Source organism: Paramisgurnus dabryanus, chromosome 4 (assembly GCF_030506205.2).
Source record: "Paramisgurnus dabryanus chromosome 4, PD_genome_1.1, whole genome shotgun sequence".
Classification (NCBI taxonomy): domain Eukaryota; kingdom Metazoa; phylum Chordata; class Actinopteri; order Cypriniformes; family Cobitidae; genus Paramisgurnus; species Paramisgurnus dabryanus.
Window position 1 is genome coordinate 18,286,122 of NC_133340.1, and position 22,877 is coordinate 18,308,998.

A 22,877-nucleotide genomic window follows, 5' to 3' on the forward strand; every position below is an offset into this window, starting at 1 on the left:
ACAAATCACCATTATCGTGATCAGTGTTTGCTTTAGTTGGTCCTTTACTCTTGTGTTTTAATGGTAAGTTTTCTTTGGCTGTTGAAGCAGTGTTTTAAAATACATCTGCTATTGCAAAGAAAACAAAGATCTAATGTTATCAAGTAGTTTGATTCTTGTAGATATACCTAAATTATATTAATGAAATACTGTTAAAGTTATGCAAAAAATTTATTTTACCCTACTAGTTGGAAACATTGTCAGGTCTGTTATTTTGAGGATTACAAAAACACATTTAAAAAGTTAAACTACTGAATCTATCTCTGATATCATGAATCGGTCTATGAATCTCATCAATGGTGACGATCAACAAAAGAAAGCTTCATGCTGCAATGCATGCTGGGTATCATCGTAGTACTAAACTAATTTATAACTCCCAGCATGCATTGCAGTTGATCGTTTTATATGAATTTGTTTGATGATTGTCACCATTGTTGAGATTTGTAGGATGGGTAATGATGTCTGAATGTGTCAGCATTTTTACTGCTTGTCTTTTCACAGTGTATTTACAAACCAAAACAATTATAAATGTCAAAAATTGATCAACATAATCATGTAAAGCAGCTTAATTTGATATAATCTTGACTTCTTCACAAAAAGCAACCAGTTTCAACTTAACTTTGAAACACATCTTTCTTTTCCAATGCACATGTGTTTCTACATAAATAGCTACAAACACTAAAAAAAGAAAAGAAAGATTTAACTTAGTGAATACCAAGAGTCAAGGACCCAACTTGAGCAAACACTGATCACAATAATGGTGATTTGTTGAAATCTCAATATTTTTTCAGTATTAATGGAGGGTGCAAACCTGATATTGATTCAATGCAGTTAACATTGACAAATCAACTGTTTTTAACATTGTTTTAATGGTTAACATGCTATCTGGGCAGAGAACTCATACAGGTGAAAAACCTTACAAATGCTCTCAGTGTGAGAAGATGTTTACTGAATCAGGTCAATTAAAAGCCCATCTGAGACTTCATACAGGTGAAAAACCTTTCAAATGCTCTTTGTGTGATAAAAAGTTTGCTCAGTCAGCTTCCTTAAAAGTCCATGAGAGGGTTCATACTGGAGAGAAACCTTACATCTGCTTGATCTCTGGAGAGAGATTTGCTCATTCTGGAAATCTTCAGCATCATCAGAAGAAACATACTGAAGAACAAACTACACTGATTCGTGTAAATGTTTGATGCAATAGGATACTAGAACAAAAACAATTCATTTCTATGGATGACTTTACATTGACCTCTGTTATTTGCAACAACGCTTATTTTTTCGAACACTGTGTCAATTTTTGTTTGACAAATAATCAGGTTGACCAATGGAATCTGAGCATTACGCCATGTTTCCAGGAGCCGCTGCAGTAACTCAAAGAGTTAGACGGTGGTGCTAATTTGTACTGACAGAGCGTGAAAACACACCATTAAATGTTTGTCAAGTCATTTCGATGTTATTTATATAGCACTTTTCACAATTGTTTTTGTTTCAAAGCAGCTGTACATGAAATTAAAATATTTAATCAATATTATTTTTATTAATATGGAACAACAACTGCTCTTCTCTTTGCTAAAGAATAGGGTGTAACCAATTTACATTGCTGGCTTAAATGTAATGTAAGTCGCTATGGATAAAAGCATCTGTCCAATTCGTAAATATAATACTAAATGTTTCACTTGATAGATCTGAGTAGAAACTCATTTGTGTTTTATTATTTTTTATTACTTTATTTCCCTTATCATTAATTTAAAGGACACCAATTTTCAGATTCACGATTTTACATTTCCTTTGATGTGTAAGTTAAGTGTGTATTAGTAATGATATGTAAAAGGTACAAATGATGCGAGTGACCGTTTCCAACTTAAATCTCTCTTTTTTTTTTGGACTGCAACAAACACACGGATTGTAGGCAACTTAAAGACTTTACTACAGAATAATCCATGCAGTTTTGAGCAGTGCAGAGTAGGGCTTGTTGTTTGTCGTTTCTACGATCACAAATTGTTTTAATGTTTTAGTATCCTTACCTTACCAATCTGTTACATTCTGCTCAAGTCGTGCTGGTAAAGTTGATCGATCAGCTTGGTCATCTGCATTTTCTGTATCAGATTCCACCCATATTGATAAGGTAGTAAATACTATATTAACTCCTGTCAGTATCCCTTATGAAAATTAACAATGGTTTTATTGTGGTAAAAGTGTACCATGGTTTTTTGGTGCATTAATTACTATCAGCAAAACCATGGTTTAACTATGGTTTTTGAAAATAATGGTTGTCAAAACCATGGTTATTTTGTGGCTACCATGGTTTTACTACAGTAACCATGTTTTTTTGGTTTTAACTGTTGTAAAACCATAGTTAATTTTCGTAAGGGAACTAATCTTCAAAACATGGTGAGGAGTGTCACATTTCCGGCTGACGTCAGAGGGATTCAGGCCAATCACAACGTACTGGTAAGTTGGCCAATCGAAGGACACTGAGCTTTTCAAAATGAAGAGCTTTGTACAATATCAAATCAGCATTTCAGGGAGGAAACAACTCTATTACGGTGTTAATAAGTCACAATGCATAAAATACCATTGAACCACCCGTTTAACATTGATTCAACACCAACAGTGGTTACTTGCTATCTGGGAACATTTCGCTGTCGTTTATACTTTATACATTCAGTACATTGTATTTTGGAAGTGGTCTGGTAAGTGAAAAATGCATAGATTACATTTTAAAGAATAAACTCTATGTAAATGAGTTTCTAACAGTGAATAAAGGTTGGCCACTCTCTGTGGGCTCCTTCTGACATCAACAGCCAATCACAATTCTGCAAAAGAAAAGGATCAAAGTCCTCCTTCTCTAAAAGGGATAAAAGAGAGCAAACATTTGCTTCAAGGTACCTTCATTTGCGTGTTTCAGATCGTTTGCTTGAATCCTCTCTGAGTAAATCAGAACTGAAATATTTATTCTGTTGTCAGTTAATACTTTAAATCAACAGAGACAAAGTGATGTTGAATAAAATAATGTTTTATTGAACAATCTTAGTTGTGTTCTCGATCCTCTGACTAAAGGCAGATTTAAAAGATGTGGTGCTCTACCAAACACAGAAAGTGGGCATCACAACATTCTCATGACATTAATAAAACCTTGAGATGGAGACCATTCAGCATTAAAAGACAATACAGCTTTAACATAAAATTGAAACAACAAAATAGAATAACTAGACAGAATAAAATGAATGTAATATAAACTAAATGTATATAAAAATAAGGATAAAAGTGAATGATAAAATAAATGAATGATATAATTCATGAAATAGTGTAATAAATGTAAAAAAAAACTCTGAATAGTGGGATAGAGAGACATGAATCTGCCAGATGTGAAATCAAGTGTTTTTGTTCTAGTGTCTTGTGATGAACATTCATGTCGAATATCAGCGTGTAAAGACTTTAAGGCACTATGATGATTTTAGTGTAGTTTGTTCTTCAGTATGTTTCTTCTGATGATGCTGAAGACTTCCTAAATGAGCAAATCTCTCTCCACAGATCGAACAGACGTAAGGTTTCTCTCCAGTATGAATTCGCTTATGAACTTTTAAGTTACTTGACTCAGCAAACATCTTCTCACAATAAGAGCATTTGTAAGGTTTTTCACCTGTATGAGTTCTCTGGTGTTTTATTAAATGTTCACGTCGACTGAAACTCTTCTCACAGACACTACAGCGATAAGGTTTCTCTCCAGTGTGAAGTCTTTCATGAAGACTGACAGAACTTAGAGCAGTGAAGCTCTTATCACAGTGAGAGCAGACATAAGGTTTCACTCCTGTATGAAGTGTCTCATGGGCTTTTAAGTGTTCTGATCGAGCAAACATCTTTTCACACTGAGAGCATTTGTAAGGTTTTTCACCTGTATGAGTTCTCTGGTGTGACACTAAATGTTCATGTCGACTGAAACACTTCCCACAAACATTACAGTGATGAGGTTTCTCTCCAGTGTGAACTCTCTTATGGTCTTTTAAGGAACCTAAATGAGCAAACGTTTTCTCACACTGAGAGCATTTGTAAGGTTTTTCACCTGTATGAATTCTCTGGTGTGTCACTAAATGGTGACGTTGATTAAAACTCTTCCCACAAACACTACAGTGATGAGGTTTCTCTCCAGTATGAACTCTCTCATGGACTTTTAAGTTACTTGAGTGAGTAAACCTCTTCTCACACTGGGAGCATTTGTAAGGTTTTTCACCGATATGAGTTTTGTGGTGTGACACTAAAAGGTTATAGTGACTGAAACATTTTCCACAAACATTACAGTGATGAGGTTTCTCTCCAGTGTGAATTCTCTCATGGACTTTAAGACTAGATTTCCAACTGAAACATTTATCACAGTGTGAACATTGATAGAGTTCAGAGTGAATATTCTTGTGTGATTTTAATGAACTTAAATCCTTAAAGGCTTTGTCACATTCACTGCACTGATACGGTCTCTCATTGGTGTGTATAAACACATGTCTCCTCAGATTAGATTTGTGGTTGAATCTCTTCTCACAGTGAGGACACTCGTATGGTTTTTCTCCTGTGTGAATTCTCTGATGAAGCTGAAGACTTTGTTTGCTGCTGAAGCAATTTCCACATTCAGTGCAGTAGAAAGGCTTTTCACCACTGTGTGTCCTCATGTGGCTTTTCAGCTGAGATAAGAAGACAAAACCCTTCCCACACTGTTTACAGTGAAACTGCTTCTTCTTCTTCTTCTTCTCTCGGTGATCTTCTGAATGAAGTTTCTTCTCTTGAGTTTGTGCTGTCCATCTCTCTTTTGATGTTGATGAAGTTATTTCTCCATCTGAACATGAATCGCTCCTCTCATCTAAAAGAAACATGATAAAAATTAAAATCCTCCTTTCACTCTTAAGCTCTATTTGGACGGTAATTCTTTCTCATGGGGACATAAGGCATTTTCAACATTTACAGGGAGTATAATGTAATTGCCATCAGAATCCATAATGTCTGCATTTTTCTCTGACCACCCGTGTAAAAATTCCCATCCAGCAAGGTTGTGCGGAAATTTATTCCCGTCTGAATGAGTTTATAAAAGAGGATCAATGCAATGTCATTCTGCACATTGTTTAAGACTTCCAAACAGTTTCTTTGCGTGCATTTTAAACATTGACAGTGCCCGGGGAGCAATTAGGGTAAGGTGCCCTGCTTAAGGGCACCACAGTTGCCACATGCCAGCCGTGAGACTCAAACCAGCAACTCTCGGGTTACAAGCCCGACTCTCTAACCAATAGGCCACAACTGCCGATTGATGACATCTGATGATAATGATGAGAATCCCTGAAGAGAAACACAAGTACAACTAACTTCCAGCACACTGCCTTAGATTTAACTCTTTCCCTGCCAGCGTTTCTTAAAGTTGCCAGCCACCACCAGCATTTTTGATGATTTTGACCAAACTTTGATGGCCCTAAGAATATTTTCAGCAATGAATATATAAACATGTTATATATCAAAATAAAGAACCAAGCCTCTGCTTTAAAAAAAACAACATTTTATTCTATCTTCATGCGTTCATTTTTAATCACAACTTGAATGCAAGTAGCTTTCATCAAAAATTTAATATTTTTGCAAAAAACTGAGAAAAATGCATTTTTATGAAATGAGTGTATTTTCCAGGAAAATACATTCAAATTTCATATTCTTTCATACATAAAATCTTCAACAATGAATAAACATCGAAAATAAATAAAACTTAAGCACTGTAATTTAACTTTGAGTGGTAAACTGTGTAACAACTCCCAGAATTCCCAACTTTTGCAGTAAAACGAGGTCTAACTTCACAAACCCTTACGTGCACAAACCCTGCATCTTCTCGTCAGGTGTTGCTTTTTGGAAGTGGACACAATTGGAAGTGAATGGACTGCAAACAGGTAATTTACTATATTTCTAGGGTCACTGTTGTAGGGTGTTTTAGGAGTGTTTTCAGTTGGATGGTCATTGTTTTTCACCACACCTAACAGGTTCGTCTGAATCAAGAGCAGCATCAACAACACTGAGAGACCTCTCACACACCAGCGGAAAAAGAAACTGCCTTTGAACATGCACGATTGTCAAGAAACCTATATCTGATCCTCGTTTACATTTTTATATTTTAAGATTTATGTATGCATTATATAAAACCTATATGCATCAATGTGCGCGTGCACATACCTCCCCACACACATTCTATAAGCAGGTGAATTGGAATTGAACGTTCTGTGTTTGCTGGGATGCGAGTGTGTTATTGTGAAAAGACAAAAGAAGAATCATACCTGAAGGAATAAAATCATCATCATCGTCATCATCATGACTGTCATCTCCCTCAGTGTGATTTTCCTCTGCTGTGGTTTCTCTTCTCATCTCCATCATGAGGTTCTTGCAGTCGATGAGTTTGACTGAACACATCTTGAGTTTGGTCTGCAGGATCTGCTGCTGTTCTCCAGCGTTCCAGACAGAATCCAGAGACTCTGTGGAGGTTTGATCAGTAGATTCCTCATCCTGTAAGCCCTGATCAGTTCCTGATTTACAGCACATCACATCCATCTCATCATCAACACTAAAATACACAGAGACAAGACTCTGTTTACACTCAAGAGAGAAAAACACTGAGGATACACAAACACAAAATAAAACTGATGTAAACGCATAGCTGTTTTCTTTGTCGTGCTGCTTTTTCTTCCCGTTCAATGGCCGTTCACTCCTTCGAAGTATTATCTTCTTTGTGCTTATTGGCGGGTCGCAATCTTATGTAGAGCATTACCGCCACTATTCTTTGCTGTGTGTAATGGAGCTCATTATCATCAAGTGTCTTCAATAATACACACTTGTACAATAAACTTAATTGATTCATTAACTGCATAAATGGATAATATAAAGTGTAGATTAAATAGTGTTTTAGTGTCATGCTTTAACACTTGTTGGTGAGACTCATACAGCAGCAGTGCACATTTAACAGCGGTGATTCTGCTGTGGTTCACTGTACTTTTTAAAGATTGTTTATTTGTTTTCTACAATTCTTCTAGATTGATGGATGTGTTTTAATTGAGTTATTTATGAGGTGTTTTGAAATTAATGCAGCTCAAACATCCATTTTAGTCTGGGACTAGGATAAGCCCTGTCCGGGAAACCGCAAAAAATCACTCATTTACTCAATTATATGTTGTTACAAACCCGCTTAAATTTCTTTGTTCTGATGTACACAAGGGAAGATGTCTGTAACCAAACTGTTTGTGGACCCCATTTACTTTCATAGTATTCTTTTTTCCTACTATGGAAGTGAATGGGGTCCACAAACGGTTTTGTTACAAACATTTCTCAAAATATCTTCCTTTGTGTTCATCATAACAAAGAAATTTATACAGGTTTGTAACAACACAAGAGAAGACACAATTTTCATTTTTGGTTGATGTCAGAATTTAAATGTTGTTCCCCCACACCCCACATTTATATATTTGATATATTTTCATAGATCCTTGTATATTTATTTATTGTTATACTTGGATGATTAATGAAGCAATGAAACCATTCATTTGTCTTAGTGACTAAGTTGAGAATGCACAAAAGCTAGACATGGGCTGATCAGTCCAGGTCATGAGGTATGACCAGACTTCCCTATTCCACTCTCCCCTTCCTCATTTGCATCATTCAACTGTCTTAGCATGTGATTGTTTTCCAGACATATTTGTCACTGTGTTGATCACGAGATTGTGCCAGACATTACCCAGGTGACTAACGTTTCCTTTCTGCATCGTATTTAATGTGAAGGATGTCTAATAAAATTTGGTCTATGTTTGAACGGCATTTGGTGTCAGTGTCTTTCATAGCCCCTGATATATATCAGAACTCTCTGCTGCTCAGCTCAGACCTCCAGACTACTAAAATCTCATACCTCTAGACCTGCTTAGAATTAGATTCTAACAGGTGAACTATCCCTTTAAGATCCTGTGATCAGTTACTTTTCTCTGTCCCTCGTTCTCCTTGCAAATCAAAAGGTGATTGAGCTTTCGCTGTAGCCGCCCCATAGCTCTGAAACAGTCTACCAATGTGCTTTAGGGTCTCTCCATCACACTCCAGTTTAAAGACTTGATTTTACACTTTAGCTTTGTGTTATGTTTGTGTGTATATGTATACCAGTGATTTTGAGATCAGGGACAAAACAGGGTTTGATTTTCAAAAAAAATCTTCATTATTTAAAAAAAACAGTATATACATATTTGTTAAATGAGGGTTTGGGTATGTAACCATGTTTTGGAACAACCTCCCATTTTCTGTAGTTTCTGGGATCAGCATTGAAATGTCTAATAATTTTTAGGAAATTATCACAGATATTTAGATTTTTTGCAGTTTTTAATGGTCTTAATCACTATTTTTTTTTTTAAATAATAATATCACCTTTGAAAAGTTAGATAAGTCAATGTTTAATGATTGCGGTTTAGGCTGTACACTGTAAAAAATACTTTGCAGCCTTAAAATTTTTTGTTGAATCAACTCGGATTTACAAGTCATTTCAACTTACTATTATTTATCTTGACTAGAGATAAGTTGGTATAACTACAGATGAGTTGTTATAACTAATAAAATGAGACTTTTCTCAACTATATTTTATAAGTTGTGACAACTAATTTCTGTTGACATGACTTGTAAATATAAGTTGATTTAATAAAATTTTTTAAGGCAGCAAAGTTTTTTTTACAGTGTATGGATTAATCAATTTATCATTTAATTTCATTTAATGAATAGTGATACTTTGAAGCATACAAATTACACAATAACTTTCTATTAACAAATATTTTTGAGGGAACAAAACAGCTCATCTTTACAAAAAAAAACAACAACAATATATAATTCTGATGGAGTTGACAAGGCATCAATGGTGTTGACATGACGGAGTTGACAAAATACCATGTTTCTTCTCATAACACATGTGCTTCTTCTCACAAGAGCCATCTTGTTTATCATTCATTTCTTGTTACCTTTACACTTTACTTAAATTAAGCATTTATAACAGAAACTATTATACAAATCTTACATTACATTGTTTATAGTGTTGACACACTATGGTTGTGACATGCAAAGTATTAACAAATAGGTATACATTTAAAAGAATATTAAAAACTTACCAGAGCTAGAGTGGTCTCATGGCATTTGAAAAAAAAGGAAGTGATAAAGGGGTCCTCAGAGTTTTGGTTGCCCTCAATAATTCCTGACTATTTTATTTAAAAAAAAGGTCTGACAGTGTTGACAAAAACTCAGGACACAAAATCAGTTTTTGAGTTGTAACTTTTGATGCTCATTAAATTAATTACTTAACTACTTACACATAGTAAATATAACATTTAATTTAAAATGACTTTTAATTGTTTTTAAGCTATTGTAATGTACGCAATGACACCTGCTTCCGGACAAGGGTTTTTACAGACACTGGTCCCATATCATATCATTTAGAATTAAAAACATTTATAAAACGACACGAAATAATATTTAGTTGTGCGTTTATTATCCTTTTTAGTCTTGTAATTAAGTGTATGTGTAATAATAAGTATTTTTTATGTTTTGTCCCTGAGATCAAGAATCACTGATATAATAGAATGTAACATCTAACATTCACACAACCAAGAAACAGGTCATAGCTTTAAATTAAAAGTCAAGGGCCCCTCTAAAGCAAACACTGATCACCAAAATTGTGGTTTGTTGAAATGTTTTTTTTTTTACACTAATGGACGTTGCAAATGTGGTATTCATTTAATGCAACAAACAATCAAAAATTAACAGTTTTTAACATTAATGGTTGCTGGCTATCTGGGAACATTTTGCTGTTATGTTTATACTTCATGTTTAGTACAATGTCAAGGGTATTATAGAAGTGGTTTGGTAAGTGAAAAATGCATAGATTAAATTTTAAAGAGTTAACTCAGTACGTTATGCTATGCTAATATTAATTCTGTTGTCAGTTTATACTTCAAATCAACAGAGACGAAGTGATTTGATTAAAATAAAGATGTTTTATTGAACAATCTTAGTTGTATTTCCGATGCTCTGACTAAAATGAGGAGGTGTTATTATACCAAATGCTGACAGTGGACATCACAACATTCTCATGACATTAGGCTGCACAATTAATCGCATGCGATTGTCATGTGCATCTCTTCAGTAAAGCCGTTCCTGGAGTTGTAATAAATCACCATCAGCTGCTTTTAGATGGAGCGGCATTTACTACACAGAGCCGTAGCTCACTGATAAGCGGGGAAATATCGCATTCATAATCACGGATGAATCGCCTGCGACTATGAATGCGATATTTCCCCTCGTCATTCAACTACGACTCTGTGTAGTAAATGCCACTCCATCTGAATAAGAAGTAGAGTAAATGAATAATTCATGAAATAATGTAATAAATGTAAAAAACTCAACAAATGATAGGTTGGAACTCTGAATAGTGGCATAACAACACCTATCTGCCAGATGTGAAATTGCTTTAGGCAAACAACTGTTTCAACCTTGATGTGATGGAATGGTTTGCTTGCAATTCGCCTCGCTTTATCGCAACGCAGTCAATGTGCAAAGACCTTTTTTTGATACTCCTGTTCATACTTCTTATATGTAAGCCATTGTGTTAAGAGCTCAAAGGATTTAGCTTTAATTTCCTAAAGAACAGACACTGATAAAACATATACAGCAGATTACATTAAATGTAATGTAAGTTGCTATGAATAAAAGCATCTTCTGAATATGTAAATGTTTTTCAATGACACAACTTGGCTCAGCACCAAAGCAGACACACACACTTGGTGAGTAGAGATAGAAGGAGAATGGAGTTTTCTAGCAGTAGAAGCGAGGATGAGCTGATTTTGCTTTTGACTGAGGAAAGGAAAAGACAGCGTTATTGGTTACGCTCCATTCTTCAGGAACGAGAAGAGCAGGGGGAGTTCATTAGATTGATACAAGAGTTGAAACTGTATCTTGATCGTTTTCATTTGTATTTCAGGATGTCCTTCGATCACTTTGAAAGTTTTGTAAATGTTTCAATGGTGTGATTGCATCATGTGCTGTAAATACAGTTTTGTGTGCTGAACCGCAACGTCTCACTCTTTCGAGATACACCAGCGGCTCTGGGAATGTGACATTATGATCAGATCTCATTGGTCGACCTGGGCAAAAGAGGGACAATTCGACAGTGTTCAATTTCTTTAGCTTTTTTTGTGGTGCAAATAACCTCATTTAATGTCATTTATAGAAAACAAATGTTTTTGTTCTAGTGTGTTAAACATTCATGTCAAATTTCTTTAAGGAACTATGATGATTTCAGTGTAGTTTGTTCTTAAGTATGTTTCTTCTTCTGATGACGCTGAAGACTTCTAGAAGAAGCAAATCTCTCTTCACAGATTGAGCAGACGTAAGGTTTCTCTCCAGTATGAAGTCTCTTATGGACTTTTAACACACTTGAATAAGCAAACGTCTTCTCACAATGAGAGCATTTGTAAGGTTTTTCACCTGTATGAGTTCTCTGGTGTATCACTAAATTGCTATGTTGTCTGAAACTCTTCCCACAAACATTACAGTGGTAAGGTTTCTCTCCAGTGTGAAGTCTCTCAAGGACTTTTAAGGTATTTAACTGAGCAAACGTCTTCTCACACTGAGAGCATTTGTAAGGTTTTTCTCCTGTATGAGTTCTCTGGTGATTGAACAAAGTGATATGTCCTCTGAAACTCTTCCCACAAGCACTACAGTGGTAAGGTTTCTTTCCAGTGTGAACTCTCTGATGGACTTTTAAGTTACCTGACTGAGTAAAGGTCTTCTCACACTGAGAGCATTTGTAAGGTTTTTCACCTGTATGAGTTCTCTGATGTTTCACTAAATTGTTACGTTGTCTAAAACTCTTCCCACAGACATCACAGTGATGAGGTTTCTCTCCAGTGTGAACTCTCTCATGGACTATCAAATGAGATTTCCTACTGAAACGTTTATCACAGTGTGAACATTGATGGAGTTTCTCCTCCGAGTGAATTTTCTGGTGTAATTTTAATGAACCTAAATCCTTAAAGGTTTTTTCACATTTACTGCACTGATACAGTCTCTCATTGGTGTGTATAAGCACATGTGCCTTCAGATAAGGTTTGTGGCTGAATCTCTTCTCACAGTGAGGACACTCGTATGGTTTTTCTCCTGTGTGAATTTTCTGATGAACACGAAGAGTTTGTTTTCTGCAAAAATATTTGCCACATTCAGTGCAGTATAAAGGCTTTTCATCACTGTGTGTCCTCATGTGAACTTTTAGCCGAGACAAGAAGACAAAACCCCCCTTCCCACACTGTTTACAGTGAAACTTCTTCTTCTTCTCTCTGTGCTCTTCTGAATGATGTTTTTTCTCTTGAGTTTGTGCTGTCAGTCTCTCTTCTGATGTTGAGGACGTTATTTCTCCATCCAAAAATGATTCACTCTTCACATCTGAAAGAAACATGATAAAAATTAAAATCCTCTTTTCACTCTTAAGCCCTATTTGGACGGTAATTCTTTCTCATGGGGACATAAAGCATTTTCAGCACTTCCCACCCGAATGCATAATGTCTGCGTTTTTCTCTGACCACCCGTTTAAAAATTCCCAGCCAGTGTGGAAATGTATTCCCGTCTGAATGAGTTTATAAAAGAGGATCAATGAAAATGAATTCTGCACATTGTTTAAGACCAGGGTTTTTTAAAATGTAGTCTGGGGCGGCTTTCTTTGCAAGCATTTTTAACACCTTCATATCTGAAATGATGAAAAGTTAGGGTGACCATACTGCCCTACAAAGCAAAAGACATTAACTTGCTAGAGTGCAGAACTGAGAAAAATTACTGAAGGTTTAGACTTTAGTGACTTTAGTTGTCAGTTATTTTCTTCTTGATTTTTATTTTCTTGAAAAATAACAAAATTGACTCTATACTGATCCACATGATAAAGGAGGTCTTAAATGTCCCAAAAATATCAAGAACTAATTTTCGACCAAAAACGAAGTTACCGCCTTTTGCCTTTGTAGGGCAGCATACATGCCATTTTTCCCATCCTAGCCAGATTGTCGGGTGGGTCCTTTGGAAGTCACATTGGGCGATCGCATTTGTCATCGAAGTTTATCTATTCAGAACGTGAAATAGATAATGTAACCAGTTGACAAGTGTGACTTCGGAAGGACGCACCCAGAAAAAAACTCACTCTAGTTGGATGGCCATCTTCAGGCCCTCACCTTACCAATACAAAAGAACAAAGAAAGGAAAGGTCTCATCTGGGAATTATGGGTAATCAAGTACGCTGAAAAACGGTGATGCAGTCTGCAGAGGATTGTGGGAAATTTAGTATGAAGGAAAAAAGAAAAACAAGTGTAATTCACAACAATGACATTCAGCTATATAAACGAGTATTCCCTGTTAAAAAACATGAATTTAAAATGTTCATTAGTGAAATGTTCATTCGCGCGCATAGAGTGCGTTATTCTACGTGACTACATTCTGTTTAATTTAGTGTTTTTTTATTCTAATTAATTAAACTAAAAGTAACTTGCATATTTTTTTTAAAGTAACTAAATCATTAATGTGTACATTTATAAAGTAATGCGTTACTTTTGAAAAGTAATATATTACGTAATGCACGTTCCTTGTAATGCGTTACCCACAACACTGTCAGTGAGAATACTTTCTTTTATGATTAAAATAAAGTTTTTTATTAAAGGGATAGTTCACAAAAAAAATTAAAATTCTGTCTTTATTTTCTCACTCTCATGTTGTTGCAAACCTGTATAAATGTTACCAAAGGACTGCAGTTAAAAAGTAGCCAGCTGGCTAACACTGACACATTCACAGTTATGTGCGTTGTCCTTATAATATAAACTAAAAATCAATTTCGTAAACACGAAGGAAAATATTTTGAGGAATGTTTGTATCCAAACTGATCATGAGCCCCATTCACTTCCATGGTAGGAAAAGAGAATACTATGGAAGTGAATGGGGCTCATAAACGGTTTGGTTACAAACATTCCTCAAATTATCTTACTTCGTGTTCATCAGAACAAAAAAAGTATACAGGTTTGTAACAACATGAGAATGAGTAAATGAGAGAATTTTTATTTTTTGGGTAAACTCTCCCTTTAAAGAGCATATATTTCCGATTTACTACTGACTAAACCATGACTCGAACACAAGTTTTGAGCAGTGCAGAGTAGGGCTTGTTGTTTGTCGTTTTTACAATTACAAATGCAGACATGGTTTTAAAAGTTTTAATATCCCTCCCTACCTTACCAATCTGTTATCTCTTGGTCAAGCCGAAGTTGATTCATCAGTTTGGTCATCTGCATTTTCTGAATCAGATTCGGCTTGTATTGATAGGGCAGTTAAGACGATATTAACTCTGGTCAGTATTGCATTGAGAGTTAATCTTTTAAATACGGTAAGGAGTGTCACATTGTCGGTTGTATTCAGGCCAATCACAACAAACTGTTTAGCGGGCCAACTGGAGGACACTGCGTTTTTCAGAACGATGAGCTTTCTACAAAGGCGATTCAGGGAGCAACAATACTGTACAGTATGTGGAAAATAAAGTGTTTTTGAACCACAAACCATGTGAACACACTGTATTATAGCGAATACACAAAATAATGTTGTTTTTTGCAGTGTAACAGGGGCTCTTTAAAGCTCCACTGTGTACTTTTTTGAGTTAATTCTTAGCAAAAACCCATGTTTTCTTTCAAAAGTATGTGCTCATTCATGTGTAATTACTTCCCACCCACTAATCAAAGTATTCTCGTAAGTGTAGAATCTTCTATTTAAAATACATACGGTCGAGTCGCTCGACTGGCTGAATCCATGTTGTGCCTCAATCTTTGAAATACATTCGCCGACGAGGGACATTCCTGAAATTCAAGCTCCACCTTTCGTGCTTTCAGACTACACTCACGCTGGCCGATAGCTGAAGCCTCCCGAGGTTGCATGTGTAGGCGGTATACGTCATCAAGACAGTCTTATTTCAGAATATTAACAATTATAAAGCTGACAATTATTCTTAGTTAATTGTAAATTTATGTAATATGCTTATGACTTGCGAATGTAATGCTCAGTTAATTTAAATAAACCAGGTTTGATGACGTATGCAGCTCGCATATGCGACCTGTGCAGACTGAATCCTTCGGATTCAACAACAGCTGCAAACCGTGATAATCCCGCTATCTATAATGCTTTGATTTGAGGCAGATTTGAAAGCTTATTATGTTAAACATAAATCTGTGTGCTTTGATGTATCACAGGCAAAGGACTTTGCAAATTGTTCATTTTTTCATTGCTTTTGCTTTGTAGCTACTGGAAGCCATGCTAACCTTGGCATGACACGGCCGGGCCACCGTACGAATTAAAACGCGTTCCGAATGGGGGGGGGGGCTAGAAAGTAATATTCAGTTGGTTGTCATATAGAATTTCACCGCTAGATGGGAGTAGATCTTACACAGTGGAGCTTTAAGGAAATTTGAATTTTTGTTTGTAGCCTATAAGCTATCAATTATAGTTCTTAGAAAAAATGGCAAAAATCAACATCAGCAGGTAAAACCTACAGAAAAAGCACATATTGGTATCCGTCAAGAAAATGTCCAGATATCAAAGGTACGTCTGTTAGATGTCTGCTAAATATCTGGAGATCTGAAATACATCTGGTGTGTAAAAACAACTGATAAAGGTCTTAGAAAGAGCTGTTTTACTTAAATTCTAAAATTAAAAACGTCCTGCAGACATCTTCAATATCTCCATATGACATCTTTTAGGAAACGTTTCAGAGACGTATTGCAGATGAACAAACAATCAAAATAATACATCTTCTCTTGCAGATGTAAACACAGACATCAAACAGATATCTCAGAGATGTATGTGTGCTATCAGGTTGCAATCTGTGCATCTCTAAAGACCATTATTATTGAACATTAAACAAGTGATGTTTCTTGATTTTCTATACACATAGCTCAAATTCATTGCATTTTCCTGTTCTCTTTTGATTGACAGGATATATCGGCCATGACCAACAACATGCAGATAACAAACACTGAAAAAACTTGTGGACACCGGTTGCACATGATTAAATTAATAAACATTCATTTAATTAAAAGAAAAATTGTTTAAATCATGTTGAACTGATGTACATAATTAAATTATGTCACAACTTTTTTTTACATTTCAATGGAAAAAAAAACTTAATTCAATCATGTGCAACTAGTGTTTTTTCAGTGTTCATACATACATACATACAGCGAGCGCCCTAAAAGTGTCCTAGACAATTGGGGCCGTAAAATGGTGCCAGGGGGCCAAAGTTTTATGACATTTTATAAAATACATTAATTTTACCTAAAAAAAAAAATAAGATTACTAACCAACAGCACTACTTTGTATAATTTAATATGTTTTGTTTAATTAAAATTTTAAAATTGTTTTTGTCATAAATTTTCTTTGGGGGGGGCGCAAAAGAATGCACCGTAAACAAAGGGGGCCGTGTGCTGAAAAGTTTAAGAACACTGCTGTAGAGGATTGAAAATAGAACCAATGTTAGGGTAACATTCTCTGTTTGCTGGGACATGTGAGTGAATTGTTGTGAAAGACAACAGAAGAAACAAACCTGAAGAAATAAAAGCACCATCATGACTGTCATCTTCCTGAGTGTGATCTTCATCTGCTGTGGGTTCAGTTTTGATCTTCATCATGAGGTTCCTGCAGTCGATGAGTTTGACTGAACACATCTTGAGTTTGGTCTGCAGGATCTGCTGCTGTTCTCCAGCGTTCCAGACAGAATCCAGAGACTCTGTGGAGGTTTGATCAGTAGATTCCTCATCCTGTAAGCCCTGATTACTGTCACACACTGTAGTGTCCTGAGCGTCTGTGGGCTTTGACTCAGTATAACAGAGTAAAGTCAGACTGAGCTCGGAGTCCTGTGTGGAAGATTCACAACAAACACACACAGAGTAAGATTAGAAATGATTTGATGTTGTCTGATTCAGGTAAAGGATGTTTAAGCTGTACAAACCTCTCTCTTCAGTCCTTCATCTCCTCTTAACCTCAGCTTTGTCTCCAGTAACGCCACCTCTTTCTTCAGCTGAGAGATTTCTGTGATGAAATCATCAATATCCAGCATGGACAGATCAGTTCCTACTGATTTACAGCACATCTCATCTCTCATCATCAACACTAAAATACACAGAGACAAGACTCTGTTTACACTCAATAATACACTTAAATCAATGTAAAAACACAGCTGTTTATGCTCGCGTCTCTTCGTACTTATTGGCGGGGCGCAATGTTAGGTAGAGCGTCACTGCCATCTACTGTTTTCTTCTGTTGTTTAAAAATGGCGGTTGGCAAACCAACTAAAGGTGCATTTCCGCCACCTACTGGATTGGAGTATGGAGCACTACTTGGTTTAATACATTTGGTGAAAGAATAGAAATAAAAAAAAGAAATCAAATAATAATTTATATATTTTTAGTACTGTATGCCCAATTTTAAATCTTGTTATCATCATATCCTTTTCCCTGTTATTTATAGTTGTTCTTTCCATCCCCACTGTGCTGTGTGTAATGGAGCTCATTATCAATAAGTGTCTTCAATAATACACACTTGTACAATAAAATTAATTGATTCATTAACTGCATAAATGGATAATATAAAGTGTATTTTAAATACTGTTTTAGTGTCATGCTTTAACACTTGTTGGTGAGACTCATACAGCAGCAGTGCACATTTAACAGCGGTGATTCTGCTGTGGTTCACTGCACTTTTAAAGATTGTTTATTTGTTTTCTACACATCTTCTAGATTGATGCTGGTGTTTTAACTGAGACACAACAGCCAAAATCTTATGGAATTAACCATTATAAACTGATTCAATTCAGGGGACACAATTTACTGATAAGGTCAATAAAAACATAAACAAGTTAATTAGTATATCACATTTCAAAACTGTTTCTAGCCTACAAATTAAATATAAAAAAACACCCTGAGAAGAAAGTGTTGATGCTCATGCTGACTGTATTTAATATTATAAGATACATGTTATTGCTTACACTTTTATCCAAATTTACTTACAAAAGTGACAAAAACAATTAATTGATTCATCATAAGAAGCTAATAATACACAAACTAATATACACAAGTTTAAAAAAAAAATTTATTCTCCAACAAAGCCATGAAAGTTCACTAAACTCATTCTGAATAAACAGAAAGCTACGAGGATTTAAGTGTAGTTTCTTCTGATCGGTCTAAAAATATCCTACTTTAGTGAATCTTTTTCCACAGATCGAGCAGTGTTAAGGTTTCTGTCAAGTATGAACTCTCAGATGGGCTTTTAATTGACCTGACTCAGTAAACGTCTCCTCACACTGAAAGCATTTGAAAGGTTTTTCACCTGTATGAGTTTCTTGATGCTTTATTAAGTTTGAGTGTCGTCTAAAACTCTTCTCACAAAGACTACAGTCATAAAGATTTCTTCCAGTGTGAAGTTTCTGATGAACACTTAATTGAGATGAATCAGAGAAGCTCTTCCCACACTGAGTGCAGACATAAGGTTTCTCTTCAGTATGAACTTTCCGATGAACACTTAATTGAGATGGACTAGAGAAGCTCTTTCCGCAGATCGAGCAGACGTAAGGTTTCTCTCCAGTGTGAACTCTCTCATGGGCTCTTAAGTTACTTGACTGAGTAAACGTCTTCTCACACTGAGAGCATTTGTAAGGTTTTTCACCTGTATGAATTCTCTGGTGTGACACTAAAATGCTGTGAAATTTCAAACTCTTTCCACAAACATTACAGACGTAAGGTTTCACTCCAGTGTGAACTCTCTGATGAACTCTAAAATTAGATTGGCTAGAGAAGCTCTTACCACAGTGAGAGCAGACGTAAGGTTTCTCTCCAGTGTGAACTCTCTCATGGACTATCAGCTGACCTTTCTGAGAAAAGCGTTTATCACAGTATGAACACTGATATAGTTTCTCCTCACTGTGTATTTTTTGATGTGATTTTAAAGAGCCTAAACACTTAAAGCTTTTTTCACATTCACTGCAGTGATGCGGTCTCTCATTGGTGTGTGAAAGCACATGTGCCTTAAGACTGTGTGCTTCTCCAAATCTCTTCTCACAGTGAGGACACTCATATGGTTTTTCTCCAGTGTGAACTCTCTGATGATAACTAAAATGGGATGAACTAGAGAAGCTCTTACCACAGTGAGAGCAGACGTAAGGTTTCTCTCCAGTATGAAGTCTCTTATGGACTATCAGCTGACCTTTCTGACGGAAACGTTTATCACAGTGTGAACACTGATAGAGTTTATCCTCACTGTGTATTTTTTTATGTGATTTTAAAGAGCGTAAACACTTAAAGGTTTTTTTACATTCACTGCACGGATACGGTCTCTCATTGGTGTGTGAAAGCACATGTGCCTTAAGACAGTATGCATCTCTAAATCTCCTCTCACAGTGAGGACACTCAAATGTTTTTTTTCCTGTGTGAATTCTCTGATGAAGCCGAAGATTTGCTTTGGTGCTGAACTTATAGCCACATTCTGTGCAGTAGAAAGACTTTTCACCACTGTGTGTCCTCATGTGAACTTTTAGATGAGATAAAACAACAAAACCCTTCCCACACTGTTGACAGTGAAACTGCTTCTTCTTTTTCTTCTCTCTGTGCTCTTCTGAATGAAGTTTCTTCTCTTGAGTTTGTGCTGTCCGTCGCTCTTTTGATGTTGAGGATGATGTTATTTCTCCATCCGAACATGATTCACTCTTCACATCTGAAAGACACAAAAAATCTCTTCTGAATTACACAGTAGAGAATAAACTGAAATTGTGAATTTACACAAAAAAATTGGAGAGTAAAAATGTCAGTGTTAAAAATGTCTGAGTTAGATTCAACCCCTAAAGAGTAAATTTAACATATTTAGAGGAAATTGTTTTATACCTTTGTTTTATCTGCTGGTTTGACACTCTGACCATAAAAAACAGTAGAGAGTATTGTTAGGAAATTGCAGGCATCAATCTCTCGACTCTCTCCCACATCTACTTCAATAGAGTGGCAAAGAAGACCCAATCCATTGTAGCTGACACGAGCCACCCCGTCCTGCCAGTTTAAGCTGCTTCCCTCAGCCCGTAGGTACTCCATGCTCAGATGAAGGTCTAATAGACTCAGAAACTCTTTTATCCCAACTTCTATTTCCATTTTAAATAAATTGCCAGAACTGGTTTAAATGTATGTATTTTATTTACTACGGTGTTTTAGATACTATGTATATTCATGTTTGCTGTGTGCTGTTGTGTCTTGTCTTTATGTCTGGCTGCTGGCTATACAAACAATTTCCCCTCGGGGACAATTGAACCTTGATTATTAAAAGGTCATTGAAAAATTGCTACCCTTATGATGTCATAAGGGAAACATATTATAATAACACCACCTCTTAATCTGCACTATCCACCCAGATAGCATGCAACCATTGAAACAATGTTAAAAATCGTTGATTTGTCAATGTTAATACCATTGAATCAACATCAGGTTTGCACCCTCCATTAATATTGAAAAAATATTGACATTTCCACAAATCACCATTATCGTGATCAGTGTTTGCTTTAGTTGGGCCCTTTACTCTTGTGTTTTAATGGTAAGTTTTCTTTGGCTGCTGAAGCAGTGTTTTAAAATAAATCTGCTATTGCAAAGAAAACAAAGATCTAATGATATCAAGTAGTTTATTCTTGCAGATATACCTAAATGATATTAATGAATTACTGTTAAAGTTATGCAAAAAATTTATTTTACAGTACTAGTTGGAGAGAGTGTCAGGTCTGTTATTTTGAGGATTACAAAAACACATTTATAAAGTTAAACTACTGAATCTATCTCTGATATCATGAATCGGTCTATGAATCTCATCATCGATTTAACTTAGTGAATAACAAGAGTCAATGACCCAACTAAAGCAAACACTGAACACAATAATGTTGATTTGATGAAATCTCAATATTTTTTAAATATTAATGGAGGAAGAAAACCTGATATTGATTCAATGCAGGTAACATTGACAAATCAACTGTTTTTAACATTGTTTCAATGGTTTGCATGCTATCTGGGCAATCACTGCTCTGCCATTTAGTGCAAAAAAATTACTGACAGCACAATTGAGTTTTAATTTCAACAAACCACCATTATGGTGATCAGTGTTTGGATTTCATCATCAACTCATTTGCATTTTAAAGGACACACCCAAAAACAACACATATGTACACTGAGGACACCAAAGACCAATTTTATATCTTTAAAAATTACCATTTTAACACTTTCGACTCAAAGAAACTATTCTAAAAGAAACACTATTGTAAGTTAAAGATGAAACTCTGGTTAGTGTTAAACATTTTAATATCTTGAAAGTGTTCATTTAACTCTGATAAGTGTGGAGCTATATAAACTCTGAAGAGTTATTTAACACGGTGAGAGTTTATTTAACACTAGACTTTAGACATAAAGACATACAAGAGTTTTTAATCCTCTTATGCATTACTTCAGACTAATGTATGTTAAATAACATATGCCAATAGTGATGTTATATTTCCATTATATCAAATGATAATGCCCCCAAAAGTATAAGTATTAATTAAAAAGGAGAAATTATCAGAACATACAGAAAACCGAACATCAATAGAGAAGGACACAAACCTGAAGGAATAAAGTCAGCATCATGACTGTCATCTTCCTCAGTGTGATCTTCCTCTTCTGTGGTTTCTCTTCTCATCTCCATCATGAGGTTCCTGAAGTCGATGGGTTTGACTGAACACATCTTGAGTTTGGTCTGCAGGATCTGCTGCTGTTCTCCAGCGTTCCAGACAGAATCCAGAGACTCTGTGGAGGTTTGATCAGTAGATTCCTCATCCTGTAAGCTCTGATCAGTTCCTGATTTACAGCACATCACATCCATCTCATCATCAACACTAAAATACACAGAGACAAGACTCTGTTTACACTCAATAAAACACTCAAGAGAGAAAACAATAAACGGAAAAAATTGACTGTAATCACAGGGTTGACGTTTATGTCTCTTCGTTGGTTTTAACGGCGGTTTGTATTTACAGTGTGACTCTACTGCCATCTTCTGGAGATGTTTTAACTCCAGCACGCAGTCAAGAAGCCTAGTTTTCATTTAACATTCATATTATTCAAATTCTTCTTCTGTTCTTCTATCACTTATTTTCCATATTTTTGCAACTACCACACCACAAAGAAACATCAACATTATATTGTAATGAATGAGAGATTAATGAAGATTGTTGAGTGTCTTCTATCTCCAGTACAGCAGGAGGCGCTCTGCAGCTCTTCAGTCCACAGATAAACCCACTAAAGAAAAAAAGAAAAAAGAGCTCACGTGTGATGTGTTTGTTTATCCTCAGTGTTTTTCTCTCTTGAGTGTTTTATTGAGTGTAAACAGAGTCTTGTTTCTGTGTATTTTAGTGTTGATGATGAGATGGATGTGATGTGCTGTAAATCAGGACCTACACACCGAACAAACGAACAAACTACACTGAAACCATCAAAGTGTCTAAATCTATACGTTCTGTCAAACCCAGAGTGCTTTCTGTCAGTAGACGTCAACGTCACAGAGTTTTTATGAGAGTATTTATGTGAATGGAGTTTAAAGCCTGTTATTAATTTTTCTTTTTTCTTATTTTATGTAAGCATAATCTGCCTTAAAATATTTGCCAACACCAGACAAACTCAGGGTTGTAAAAAGAAAGTGAGTGACACAAATCAAAAAATATTATAACTGACAACTAAGGAAAATCCCAATTCAGT

At 35.6% G+C, this 22,877-nt stretch overlaps 2 protein-coding genes across 2 annotated transcripts; both read right to left on the minus strand.

Moving 5' to 3' along the window:
* Position 1: 1 nt before the first annotated feature.
* LOC135750707 (uncharacterized) lies at positions 2 to 17,397 on the minus strand. The gene is made up of 6 exons (XM_073814437.1): positions 17,335 to 17,397; positions 17,081 to 17,241; positions 16,676 to 16,985; positions 11,380 to 12,504; positions 6,333 to 6,803; positions 2 to 4,888 (listed from the first exon to the last, which is right to left on the minus strand). Coding segments are annotated over exons 1-6 (3,471 nt in total). The 5' UTR covers positions 17,336 to 17,397; the 3' UTR covers positions 2 to 3,485.
* Positions 17,398 to 18,074: 677 nt separating this feature from the next.
* Positions 18,075 to 22,135, minus strand: LOC135752290 (uncharacterized). Its single transcript, XM_065270764.2, has 2 exons — positions 21,747 to 22,135; positions 18,075 to 19,836 (listed from the first exon to the last, which is right to left on the minus strand). The coding sequence occupies exons 1-2, from the start codon at positions 22,003 to 22,005 to the stop codon at positions 18,371 to 18,373; spliced, it is 1,725 nt and encodes a 574-aa protein (XP_065126836.2). The 5' UTR covers positions 22,006 to 22,135; the 3' UTR covers positions 18,075 to 18,370.
* Positions 22,136 to 22,877: the final 742 nt, after the last annotated feature.